Source organism: Poecilia latipinna, unplaced genomic scaffold, assembly GCF_001443285.1.
Source record: "Poecilia latipinna isolate Pla-1442-1.1 unplaced genomic scaffold, P_latipinna-1.0 Scaffold1012, whole genome shotgun sequence".
NCBI classification, from domain to species: Eukaryota; Metazoa; Chordata; class Actinopteri; order Cyprinodontiformes; family Poeciliidae; genus Poecilia; species Poecilia latipinna.
In genome coordinates this window covers 70,261-83,761 of record NW_015113628.1, presented here as the reverse complement: position 1 = coordinate 83,761, position 13,501 = coordinate 70,261, and the positions used below count along the sequence as shown (strand labels likewise).

Sequence of the window (13,501 nt, the reverse complement as noted above, 5' to 3'; positions counted from 1 at the left end):
CGTGAATCTGCTGTCACTTTGTGGGACGCAAACTTCAAAGCGATTAAGATTTAAATGTTTTTTTTTCATTTCAGTTAAACACACTTTCAGCAGAGCCTCAGAGCTGATGAAGAAGTTTCAGGCTCAGTTTAATCCCCCTGTGACTTTGAAAAACTGAACTTTATGTATTTAAACGGATGTCTCTCTAAAATCGGTGACTTGTTGGCCGGCGTGGTTGTTCTGTCGTTTTTATACCGTTGATGTCCTTGATATCCACTGTGGCTTGGGAGTCCAACAGCAGCGACAGCAGCTCGGTGGTGCCCGTCAGAGCAGCATGGTGCAGCGCAGAGAAGCTGTGGGTAACAAACAAAAAGAGCAGACAGAAGGAGGAGAGAAAGAGGAGATGAGAGAATTTGTAAATTACACTGAATGGATCTAAATGCAGAGGCAGTTTTGGAGAATGTTTCTCCCAAGAGAGTATGTACATCCCCATCTTTAGAAGAGGTCGAACAGAAAAGGAATTTGCGCTTTACCATTATTCTGGCTAAACCTTTATGGAGTTGTAAGATCCTCTTCTAAAGGAAGACAGACAAAAGTTCTTTCAGAGACAATTGCTTGAGAGAGCAGGAGGGAGAAGGAAGGGGGATTTTGGAGCAAACACACAACTTGTGCTGCAGTTACAACATGCCCCTCTAATGTAGGGCTAATGTAACAACATACAACCTAATAATCAGGGAAGAACGGTTGAGATCAAAAACCCAGTCGTTGTTTAGGAAGCGCTCTAGTTTTCCCCTGTGGAAACAAAAGATCAACCTAGATGTAGATTGGGTCTGCCAGACAAACTCCAACTAACTACAGACAAACTCCAACTAACTAATCCAACCGTCCACTTTCAACTTTTAATGTTTGCTGGATTGTTTTGGAGGCGTGAACAAACACTCACCCCTCAAGATGTGCCAATTTAGAGAGACTAATTCATTTTACATGCATTATTCTCTACTGTGAGAGAAAGTTACAGATGAGATAACCCATGGTTGCAATGGGGCAAGCATAGAAACTCCAACCAAAAAGGCCCAAGATTCAAACCTAGAATCTACTTGTTGCAACACACTTATGGCAACAACTGCACCCCATCATTTAGCTCCAAAAGTAAAACTGGTTTCATTGCATACGAAAGCCGCCAAGACTCACCATTTGCAAGTTTCTTTTGTCCATGAACACTTCCCCTTTTCTAGTCTTTCTGATGTTGAGCTGAACTGAACAAGCTACAGATTCTGATACTCTGTTGATCTGAAAGACTGCCAGCTGGCTTAACATTTTGGAAACATTGTCTCCAGCAAACTGGCTACATGGATGAGTCCTCTCACATCACTTGCAGCGTGAGAAAGCAAGTAACACATCAACATTGTCTTGATAATTATATTTCCAGTTGGGCTTTTGATAAGAAACGATTCTCTCCAGATGTTTGTTACAACAAAATTTATGACAAATTAAGTTACGTATAAGAAATTAAAATGTACGAAGAAAAAGACTTAAACATGTGAAAAAATGGGGATGACCTCAGAAAGCATAAAGGCTCTAGAAACCCAGGAAACTGTAATCAGTATTTACAAAAGTATGTGCAAATCCATAAGAGTGTCAAAAAATATCAGCTGATTCATCTTATTCATGGCCCAGAAATGTTTGTTTTTACCAAGTCCGGTAAGTACAAATAGCTCTGTCAAGACCTGTTCAAAACATACTGATGACATTTATTACAGAAGACGTGAATTTTATGATGATTACTGTTGGGTTCATGCAGCAAAAGGAGAAAGACCATCGTTCTACTAAAATTAATCTACAATCTAATGTGCCTTTCAGCCTCTTTGACGCTGTGTAAATCACTTGAGATTTCTTAGCATTTTTTTCCCTCTAGAACCAAGAACCACTCAAAGATTCTCAAAAACACACAGAGTTAGCAGGCTCAGCACAAAACTTCACTGCTGAAGAAAGAACATGTTGAAGCTTGTGAAGCGTGATGTTGTACACAAAAAACTTTTAACTCTTTGGATGTCATTGCACACATTATACAGCAGAAATGGAACTGCTCATGACTCTCAAAGAACCAGGAACTTTACAGTAAATGACTATTCGAGGCTTTGGCACTAGCAAACTGCAGAAAAATAGCAGAAAATAGATTTTTCAGTGGGATATTGATCCCAAACACACAGCCAAGGAAACCTTCTATTGGTTTCAGACAGATAAAACTTATATCCACTTGAACATCCATGAAAATTGAGGAACTGATGAGTTTAGTGCTTACTTTTTCTGCTTTCTCTCTTCTCTCAAATACACGTCAACCACATCTCACCACCTGTTACCGAAACTTCTCACTGACATGTGCTGAATACGTGTCACTGTGATGGCGTTGACTTAGTGACAGCCAGCTGTTTACTCACGCTTCACAATCCTCTTCTCGCCTTACCAGTGATCTCATCTTTCACAGGTAGTCCCTTCCTTCCTACCTACCACCCAACCACACAGCAGTTCCTTCGCTGATGGACAGCTTGATGTCAACACCTCCATTGTGTGCCACCTCCCACACGCTATGTGCACGCTGCATGCAGACACATGCAGGAGTTATCAGTCAACATAGTTACATTGTACAAAATCCAAAACAAATTGGCCCATGGCTTGCATTTGAGATGGATTGTCTTATTAGATAACCTTCTTCCTCGACACAGATTTTCTTATTTCTTACTAAGAGAGCTGAAATTCGAAAATATGTTTCCAAAAATACTATTGTGTAAAAACAAGGAGTGCAGGATCCATTCTGAATTCATAAGCACTAATAAAGCTACACTTCCCAACTGAGCCATTTTGGCATGTTTGGTGATTTCAGAGTTCCTTTCTAGTCCCTAAGGAAACGTCCTGAATTTGTAATACAGAATTAACACTAAAGATCAAGACACTCAGTGCATTCAGGACGAATAATGACGTTTAAAGAGAGAAGAAGTTACAATGATTCACATTCATGCTGGTGGATGGAAAACAGGATTTAAGAATATAAACAGAGGAAATAGGAGCAAGAGCACAATAATAAATCAAAAACTGTATTGAAACTTAAACAGGTTGTTGTTCAATTTGTCAAATGTTTAACATTTTTAGCTATATAAAGTCAAAACCTCTGCATAAAATTGATTATTTGTGTCGTTTCTAGTTTAAGAGGTTTACTTCTAAAAGCCTAACCAGGTACTGAGTCTGCAAATTAACCCTTGGTGGAAAGGCCTATAGGCAGAACAGTGGTTTCTTATAAATGTAACATTCTTTTATGTCTTTTCTCAGCTCCAATAAATTTGAAATAAATAAATGAAAACCTTTTCTGTCAGGCTTTCACACTGTGATCACTCACTGATGGCAAAGGCATAAAGGCTTTCTGTCTTTTCAGGTTTGCTGGACTGAACACATGGCGTCTTGCTGTGCTCCGTCTCTGCAACGGCTGTACGCAGCAAGACAGCCATTTCAATTTCTGAAAAGATCTTGAGGGGAGGGTTTGAGATGAACAGTGTCAAATGTTAGACCCAGAGAGACTTTGTGTGGGCTGAGCTTTGAGGGTCCAAAATGCTGTCCTAGAAGACGCATGTGGATCTTAATGACGCTGACTGCAGAACCGAAGCACATCTGTGAGAGAGGCTTAGAGAACAAAGAAAATCTTCAAAGGCCGTGTTTCGTTCAATGCCACGAACCTGCCGATTTCAACTTAGTAGGGGGTAATAACACAGAAAAGTTTAATACTGATGAGAAAAAAAAAATCAACCTAAACCACCATGAAGGCTAGTAGTATGACAAGAACATCCCACTGGACAGGGTTGGGGTACCTTATCAAAATAGTGCATATTAATCAACACTGCAGCGGTTTATGAACAAATGGCAAAAACAAATGAGACTGTGGATGCCCTTTGTGAAGTTACCTTTACCATCCTACTGTTTTTCTATAAACTTCCTGCTCAGCTTCTCTTTTTTTTCATTTCCAAGTTAATGCAACTTTCCACTTACTGTACATTATGTAGGACCAGAAACACTACATTTCAGTCACTTCTAAATATTTGACAGATGTGGTGAGCTACACACAAGTCAGTACCTAGTAATTTCCTGCACTGGGGTTACAGTAATGACTCTGAGCAGCAATCTATGTCAGTACTTGTGTGCGCTTCGTGAGTCACGGATTGAAGACTGCAAACAAACAGCAGGCGGTCACATGTAGAGTAGTATTTTCTTTCTTTTGCCTGCCTTATCTACACAACAACTGGAACTTTTCTCTTACCCGTCTGAGTCCTGGTAATTGATGTTGAGTCTCTTGTTGGAGCCCAGCAACTCTGGAAAAATGACAGAGAAAGGGATGTGGAGGGGGAAAGAGGGTACAGAAAAAGACAATAAGTGTTTTTGGTACAAAGTTTGTTATTTCACCTGAGCTCACCAGAAATCCTTCCAGCCTCGCGTGTGTGTGTGTGTGTGTGTGTGTGTGTGTTTCTTTTTCCCTTAAGTCTCCCCCCCTCCTCATCATCACTTCTTATCATGACAGCCCTGACAGGATGGAGAGCTTTCCTCACCCTTCCCCTCTCTCGGTGCGTCTGACTCCATCATGACAGCCAAATGATTCCTTAAACAAATGACTCTGCCTCACAGAAACAAAATATTCCACCTCATTTGCAATGTTAGCGTCTCACGGCTCTTTGGTATTCGAACTGACAACCATGAAAACAAGAAGGTATGCCAGGAGAAAGCATCTGCATGTCTCTCCTTCCAACAGCATCACAGTCTACATCAGTCAGCACGACTGAACACGCTTATTTTCCACTCACCTTGAAAGCGACACACTGCTATTTGTCCCATGTCTTCATTTATTCAGCTGTTAACCCCTCCGAGTGCCACCGTTCCAAGCCAAGATCACAAATGAGCTGACAACTAAAACCGTTTCCTACTTTAGCTCTTTGCCAAGCTGTTCACGATGTCAACAAATAGTACACCAAAGACTGTATCCTCAATAAAGCTGCTCAGTGTGTGCAGTGTAAGCACTCTTGTATAATTTTCTTAATCCAAGGTATCAAAAACAGATCTTTACTTGCAAAACACAAACTTCCTTTTCTTACATACTTAATCCTCTGTTCATCTTTAGGTATTACCTAAAATCAAACAAGGCAACTCGCCCAATTCTGCTTAACCCTTAAAAGCCTCATTGCTAAACATTTTAGATGTCCAAGCTTCAAATAACAAACATCTTTCTCAATCTCATTCATCTAATCCTCCTGACTCAAACGACGACTCTTGACTGCGACCTCTCCTCTCACCCAGATAAATATCCTCTGACGTCCTACAGCTGATGTCCGCTCCAAAGGCCTGACTGTTCGGCGAGACCCACACAGGAACCAGACTGCCAAATACTCTAGATACAGCGCCATTCACGGCCGCAAATTACCCCCATTGTTTTCTCCCACGGAGGTGCGGAATACCGCACAGCCATGTGTGTTTGGACAGCACACACGGAGCGAGACGGGAAGAGGAAGAGATAGAGCTGGACAGTGGGAGTTGGGAGATATCAGTTTCCATTATAATGGAGCCAAAAATGTACAAGTTTTAGCCTGAGAGGCCTTGACCGGTGAGCGGCTAGTCGGAAACTGAAAATTGTTGATATATGAACAACCAGGTGGTGCTGACAAAACTCTTTAGTGGGGCTGGGTGATGTGGCTTAAAAATAAAATATCTGATTATTTTTCCTTAAAGAAAAATTACATCACACCTTCTGTGAGTTTACCTGAATTCAAAGTCTGGGGGAAAAAAGAAGCTGTTAAACTCACTTCTCAAGCAAGGTGGCCAACATCACTCTCTGCTATGGAAACCCAATGGGTGCACTGATGACAAGAAATCCAGATTTTTCAAAAATTAAAACTTCAAAACAAACAAAAATCTCCCAGTCCTACTCTTTAATGTTGAACTTGTTATTCTGGGAAGAAAACTCAAAGTTGGCTGTTTTCAGAATCTTTAAAGTTTTTAGAAATAAACTCAAGTGAAGCTCAGGGATGTAAGAAATTATTAAAAAGTACATTTTTAAAACTTGTTACTGCAGTTCATTCAGGTTGGAAACAAGAGAGAGCAAGATTTTCTGCAGATAACAGGAAGACTAGACAGAGCATAGCAAAGGTACTTTCTGGCCTTTTCAACAATCAACCTCTGTTTTGGAACATGCTGGAATTGTACAGAAAAAATTAAACAAAACCAGTTGATTTTGTATAGCAAACACAAGTGAATATGCTAGTAGGAACCTGTGGCTCCTGAACCTTTTCCATGCTGTAGCAGCTTACATCGGTTCTACACTGAAAAAAGTAGAACCGAATGTAACAACCTTAAAATTTATCTTGTTAGAAGAAAGTGCTCATTTGAGAGACCAGTTGGCTCATAGTTAATTTTAATTAAACCCAAACCTGTACGAGTGAACAGACCCTAAACAGCACAGTGTCACTGAATAATTTAACAAAGAGAGAAACTTGCCAGCTGCTGTAATTTGTCAGATAACATTGACACTTAGGTAAGAATATCGCAGAATCAGTAACCCACTGTTTTGTTGGGTGAACAATAAATGCATCAGAAATGTTCACGTCATTTATCCAAAGTCCAATTGAAGAATCAAGTCTCTTGCCCCAAGTCCAAGTCAGGTTTGGAGCCTCCCATGACCACATAAATAAATCTTTTATTATCAAATGCATACCAAATAATATGTCTGCACTGCATTGAAGTAAAAGTTTGAATTTTAGCCTAATCTAACACATGGATGTTCAAAATTTGTTTGGTAACATTCAATCCAGCATACAAAAATTGTTATTAGTTGTTTCAAGTTTAAAAGTTTGAAAATTGATAAAAAAGATTACAAATATTAAAAATAAACATATATTTACATTTCAAGATAACTAACAAAGGGTAACACTTTATTTGAAGGGGGTTGAATAAGACAGACATGACACTGTCATAAACATGTCATAAACACCTGTCATGAACTTGAATAAGCCTTCATGAATATTTATGACAACGGTCATAATTATTCATGAAGGCTTATTCATGTTTATGACAGGTGTTATGTCATGTTTATGAAAGTGTCATGACAGTCTTATTCACCCCCCTTCAAATAAAGTGTTACTAACAAAGACCTGTTAATGTTGAATTCACAAATGAATGCAAAAGCTTTTTATTTAGTTTTTAAGGACTTAACACTGATCAGTTAATTAATTATGTTTATCTGCTCTGTCACTATATTCTGCTATATTTGGAGAAATTTCCACTCATCGTGTGAACATTTCTAGGAAACTAAAAAGCACAAAGAGTAAACACGTCCCAAGGAATGTTTAAAAATGACAAAATCAAGAATCAAGTGTAGTGTATGTAGTCAGTAACTGAGAGGGAATCTTAAGAGCTGAAGGAATGATTTGCACGAACCAAACAGGAAATGCTTTTATTTTGATAAGAGGAACATGTATTGTAATGACACAGTTAATTTAACACAATAAGATGATGGAAAACAAGGAAAGAAAAAAAGATTAGGGTAAGTTAGCTTTAGAAAGTAAGAAAGTCAAAGAGAAACGCAAAAGTACTTTCTGCATCCAAAGTGTAAATCAAGATGGTTTCTGTGCAAACTTCCATGATATTTTCTCATACATTCTTTCTAAACTGTATGGCCATACAAATTGAGGGTAAGGTTACCCAATTATGAGACATTCCCAGCCCTATTAGTGTGATTGTGCTGACTACAAACCATATCTGATTCTCCCGAACCATGTTCAGAACTGAAAAAGCCTTTCGGTTACGAGGTGGAACGTCATTAAGAAACAAGAGAAGTCCAGCTGCTTTCCATTTAAGCAATTAGGATAGTCATGTCTTGTATGAAGCTACACCAATGTAAAATTGTTGCCTGGATGAATCAGTTTTGTTTTCCCTGTCTTCTTTCGCCCTGATAACTTTTTATGTAGGATTTATGGTTTTTATTATTAGCATGGTAATCCTAATTGCTTAAGCAGAATGATACAAAACTTTTTCTCTTATTTCTTGAAGATACTTCTTCGCCTCTCATACGAAAAGCTTCTTCAGTTCTGAAAATGGCTGGAAGTAACTTATAAATTGTAGTCAGAACAATCACACTAATAGGGCCATTAAAAGTCCCTAATGGTGTAATTAGCACACGAGCCACTGGTCCTACCATCTATTCAGCTAAATGTTTGGGTCGCTGTTGCCTAACCATCCAAACATGTCCCTAACAAGGCCTTATGGGTTGTTTTGGTTTTAAGTCAGGGCTGCAGAGGAAGTGCTAGAAATATAAAATCTGATGCCACCCCCTCTGTCTACACAAACTTTTATCAATAGAAGTGAATCAGAAGCAAAAAACACTTTAATGATATGGGAGGACTTGATTTTCCTGAAAAATCTGATCATAATTTTGGACTCTGTCAACAAGCATTTTTAAAACACTAGGCTAAAGTAAGACAGAAAACAGGAGATCAACTCTGATGAATTTGCACATAATATTCATAATAAAGGCATTTCCTACTATTACATACCAATTTTGTAGCAGTTGTGCTCTTTATCTTATTTGTATCAATCTAAATGTAGATGGGAAACAGTTTACTTGAAGTCTGAAATGCACCAACAAATGTAATGAATCTCAATTGTCCTTAAAACAAGCTGGTGAAATTGGGCAAAATTATTCTGTTATATTGTTTTCTTTAAAATATGTGCTTTCATGTAGGACATTGTGTTAAAATTATAATGATAATAGCAACAAAATACATTAAAGACACACCTATTTAATGTGTTTTTAACTGGTAAATATGGATTCCACTGCTTTTAACGCAATTTGTATTTCCAAAGTAATTTCACTATTTAACTTAAACTGTTTTTGAAGTCCTAATGTTATTCTTTTTTCATTTGTTGTCTTCCCCTAGCAATGTTATTCTCCCATACAGCCAGATATTAAATTTTACTGTCCATGAAAGAGAAGTAGTAAAACTAAGACCAACACTGTGATAAAACACAAAAATGTGAATAAAATCTATGGGGAGGGAAACATGGATTACATAATCAGAAGTAAATACTTAAAAATGCAAGTCTTGCTGTGCTAAAACAGTGGAGGAAAGATAAATCAGACATCATACTATACAATACATGAGAAGAATATTAGAATGTGAAGAAATTAGAGGATTTCTGACTGAGCTCCCACTGAAGCCATGATCCAATATTCTGTTCTGTCCTCCTTTTTTGGTTTATTGATGCTATTATTCAGCTCAGAGAAGTCGGCAAACAAAAATTTGCCCAATTCTCCTTGCAGCTGCGTTTTCTGAGTGTCTTATGAAACCATCAATAAAACACACGAAAGAAAACATTTATTTCTGTAACCAGTTTTGAGGCTGGTAATTCATGTTTTACACTCTCCTAACATTTACAGCTATATCCACAATTTGCTTCATATGTACTATGAAGGGAGTCAGAGGATTAAGATTCTTAGTTTTAGTGGTTTGGAAATCAACCCCAAGTGCTGTGCATGCAATCCAGCAGGAGATGCAGATATCAGTGTGTAAAGAATGGGCGCAGTCATGCTTTGCGTTCGCATTGGTCGTTCTGCAGAAGGCCCCAGAGAAGCTCAGGAGCTTTTGTTGAGCACATGCTGCTGGTGACTCATGTTCCTGAACACAAGAGCTTGAAGGCACAAGGAGGCACATTGATCAAGAGGCAGATATGGATGGGGCTGGGCGTTGGGCGCCACGCCAAAGTGGGGTCTGAGCTGTCTCAGAAGCATGGAAAGAACAGGGCCTTTCAGGAGTTCCAGTTCCAACATGAGCCTCACATTCCTCGCATAGCGTGCCCACCATACTATCCTACATGTTCCATGTTCTTCCTTGTGCCCCACAGAGGGAGGGAGAACCTCCTCCTTACGTCGGCTGCAGATAAATTAGCAGCACCCTGGAGGGTTGGAACAGTAAATCATAGGTATTGTGATTTATATAGATATATTTAGTTGTTGTTTTTTTTTTTGAGACAGGGAAATTATGAGGTTTGCTTTTCTGTAGAAGCCCACCATCCATGGAAGGATAAATTATTCAACACTTGGAGCTTTAGTTGTCAGCGTGGAGTCCTTCCATTGTTCTTTCTGCTCACAACAATAAACAAAGCGAAAGAAAGCCTCATTAGAACCTTTCTGAAAGGGGCTTAAGCTTTGCAGACAGGAGAGAGGGAGGCTTTGATGTTGAGAAGAAGAGTAAATATGAACTGAGTAAAAGAGGAGGAGACATCATAGAGAGATAAACATGAATCCATCCCTCTGTTCAGGTGACATGAGGGAACAGGGTTGGGTTTTTTTTGTTTGTTTTTTTTTGGCACATCAGACTACAAACAGGAGAACAGAGCAAAAAGAAAACATGCTTCAAGATGAGACAGGCTTTCAGAATGCTATGAAGCTCTTCAGTATATAGGAACATCAGCATGGCAAAGTCAATAATAAAATAAAAACAACAGACAACAAAGAAAACTTGGTTTGCTTGTCTTTTTGTCTCATTCAACAGGCCTTGCAGCTGGCTGGGGGCTTTTGTTGCTTCGGTTTGCATGGCTGTTCTGAAACGCTTTTGAACATGATCTAAAAAAATGAAAAAACTAAAGGCTTCAAAATAACTAAAAACACTGGAGAGTAGTGCGTAAAGTTAAGATTTCTACACACCATGCTTGTATGACAGGGGTTTAGATTTCGGCCATAAGCTATGAATTTCCTTTCTATTCCATTTAAACGTTTTACAAATTGCAATGAATGATCACATCAACTCTAAATGGTCTACAATCATTTAGGTGTACCATTGCCACAACTGGCAACGTGGAGGACCGCTGCTCACAAATCCCAAGTCAAGGATATACTTCTACTGCCATCAGCACAGTATTAAACCACTAGGATCCTACTGTGGACATTTTATCCACGGTCAAAACCTTTCATGATGTATCACCTTGTCACAATCACTATGGGGAGACCATGAATTCTTCACACATCCCAAAATCTCTCACCAAGACCCTGAAAATACCTATCAGGCAGGGGATTCTTTGACTATGAAGTCACCTGTACCCGTCCTTTGTAGTAAAACATGACTTAACGCAATGGAAATCTTAACTTTAGAGTGTGATTGTGAATTAATTGTTAGTGTATTCATGTAAGAGAACGTGTAGCTGCTACTTTTGACTCCAAATTGTAGGCTTTTGAGAATGAAGGTCATAAAGAAATGTGAAGCGAGTGTAAGAAAAAAACATTTGCCAATATTGCCGTATCCCAAAACTGCCAACTGTCAATATCTTACGCAAAAGTTTTGTGGATTTTTTTATTCTTTAACCACAATTACAAATATACCTTTCCTTTCAACCGGAAATGCAAACCAACTTCCACTCATACCAGCTTCCTATGAACAAACAACAACAACAACAAAAAGTGCGCTTGCTGTTGAAGGTTGGGTCAAACCCCCACAAAGCAATGAGAAAAAAAGGTAAACAGCAAGACCACAAGTGCCTGGAGAAGGACCTAAATACATAGGAGTGAGAAAAGAGGTAATTACAGGTCATCATCCATCTCTGGCAATAAAAGCTTTGTGGTTAGGTAGGGGCCTCATCAAGGGAAACACTTATCTGAGGAACACATCTATCTTGCTGCACTGATTACTGAGAGTGTAAACACAGTCCCTCAAACCAAACCACTGAGGCAGAGTGTGGGCTTGAATTTACTCCAGTTGTCCCAAAGCACTTCAAAATAGTTTAAAAAACTCCGTCGAATTGTTACTGTATGGAAAAAAAAAAAAAAAAAAACAGAAAACACATGTACATCACAAAGAGCTAAGAATGAGTTTTCCACTCCTTGATGTTGCAGGTAACTGACTTCAAAGTCTCTGGTGACACTCAGCACCCTTGTTGCGCTAATGTTCTGTGCAGGTGATCTCCAAATCCCTTTAGGAGGGTGTCCAGGAGTTTAAAACAATGTGATTACATGGTGAGATGAGGAGTCTCACCAGGAAGTCATCGTCCAGGCCTCAGCATGCATCAGCTTGGCCTGCAGTTATGATTGTTTCCTCCCTAAAACGGACATAGGAGTAAAACAAAACCAGTAGGGTGGAAACAATGCAATAATTGTTCTGCAGTACTTTGCCAAAGTCTGGAGTCCATTTTTTTCTTTTCTTTAGGAAACTTTTCAAAGAAAGTTTTGTATTTACTTTCGCTGCTTTTTAACTCTAATCCAGCCCAGTTCTTCAACCTGGTGAATCTGACAGCTATATTATTTGCACCCTTCACCATAATGCAACAAGTTCCAAAGGAAAGTCTTTTCCAGAAACTTTTTCTGAGTTAGTTCCATGATTTTCCAGTATTTTTTTTTTTTTACTGTTTTCATGTTATTTTGAGCTTCAGCTAAATTTATGAAGAGACGGAGCTAAGTGAAGGGCAATCCTGGAAGAAAACTTGTTTGAAGTTGCAAAGAACTTGAGGCTTGAGAGGTTGTTGAGAAGGAGGACAACCCCAAACATGAAGCCAAAGCAGCAATTAAATGGTTTCAATCTCAGCAAGTGCATCGATTAAAATGTCCCAGTCTGAGTCTACGTCCAAATCCAATTGAGAATCAAGCAAGACTTAAAAATGAATATCCAGTGACATCCAACTGAGTTTATCGTTTAAAATTTTATGAGGGACAAATGCAAGAAACTTCGATCAAAACAATAAAATCCTGCATCACAGTGAATTGTCCTGGAAGCACTTTTAAAAGTTGGTTTAAATGAAAAGTTAAGATGAACAGTAAATGCAATAAAAAGGTCAAAAAGAAATGTAAAACAATGTATTTAAAACTACTGACTAAAAACAGTAGTTATGTGCTTATTCTTGTAAAGTTTTGTGTAAATTTTACAAAATAATTTACTTTTTTTCTTTTTTAATTTGTGTAAATTTGTGTATGCTGGTTGAGATTACTGTATAATTCCATTGAAACTTCTAGATCCTAATGGCGTGAATACAAACGTCCGTCACACTTTTCAATTTTTTATTTGTAAAAGATTTTGTAAGTGACATATCTTTTTTTTCACTCGACAACTTTGGATTACTTTAAGTTGGACTCTGTATGTCACAGTCACATAAAACTCCAATAAAATGCATTGACGTTTGAAACAAAATGTGCAAAAGTTCAAGGAGCTTTTTCATCTCTAACACTTAGAGTTTATTCTAGTGTTGTTGCATGCTGCAGAGGCATTTTCTGTACTGTGTTTGCAAAGACAAATATCCCCTCTAGTCATCGCAATTTAAGAAGTTATTTTAAGTGGAAGTCATTTGGGGTTTCTTAACAGTTGATTTCGCTGTGAGACATAAAATATGATGCACATAAATTAGAAAAAAAAAAGAAAGTGTTGTATTCAGACACTATGCAGGGAACTTAACTGATGGGAGTTTTATTGTTTCCTAAAGCTACAGAGTTAAACTCCAAGGGCTTGTACATATATTT

At 38.4% G+C, this 13,501-nt stretch overlaps 1 protein-coding gene across 6 annotated transcripts in view; it reads right to left on the bottom strand.

The window, feature by feature from the left end:
• The window catches only part of caskin2 (CASK interacting protein 2), a 53,938-nt gene that overhangs the window by 23,289 nt on the left and 17,148 nt on the right, over positions 1-13,501 (bottom strand). For 4 of the 6 annotated variants that reach the window (XM_015050827.1, XM_015050829.1, XM_015050831.1 and 1 more), the window contains exons 3-4: positions 4,283-4,334; positions 235-332 (exon numbers count right to left, since the gene is read on the bottom strand). In XM_015050827.1, the coding sequence (XP_014906313.1) occupies positions 235-332; positions 4,283-4,334 (150 nt within the window). Of the gene's footprint in view, positions 1-234; positions 333-4,282; positions 4,335-4,820; positions 5,272-13,501 lie in introns of those variants that run through there. The other 2 variants (XM_015050830.1, XM_015050832.1) reach the window with 2 other exon arrangements.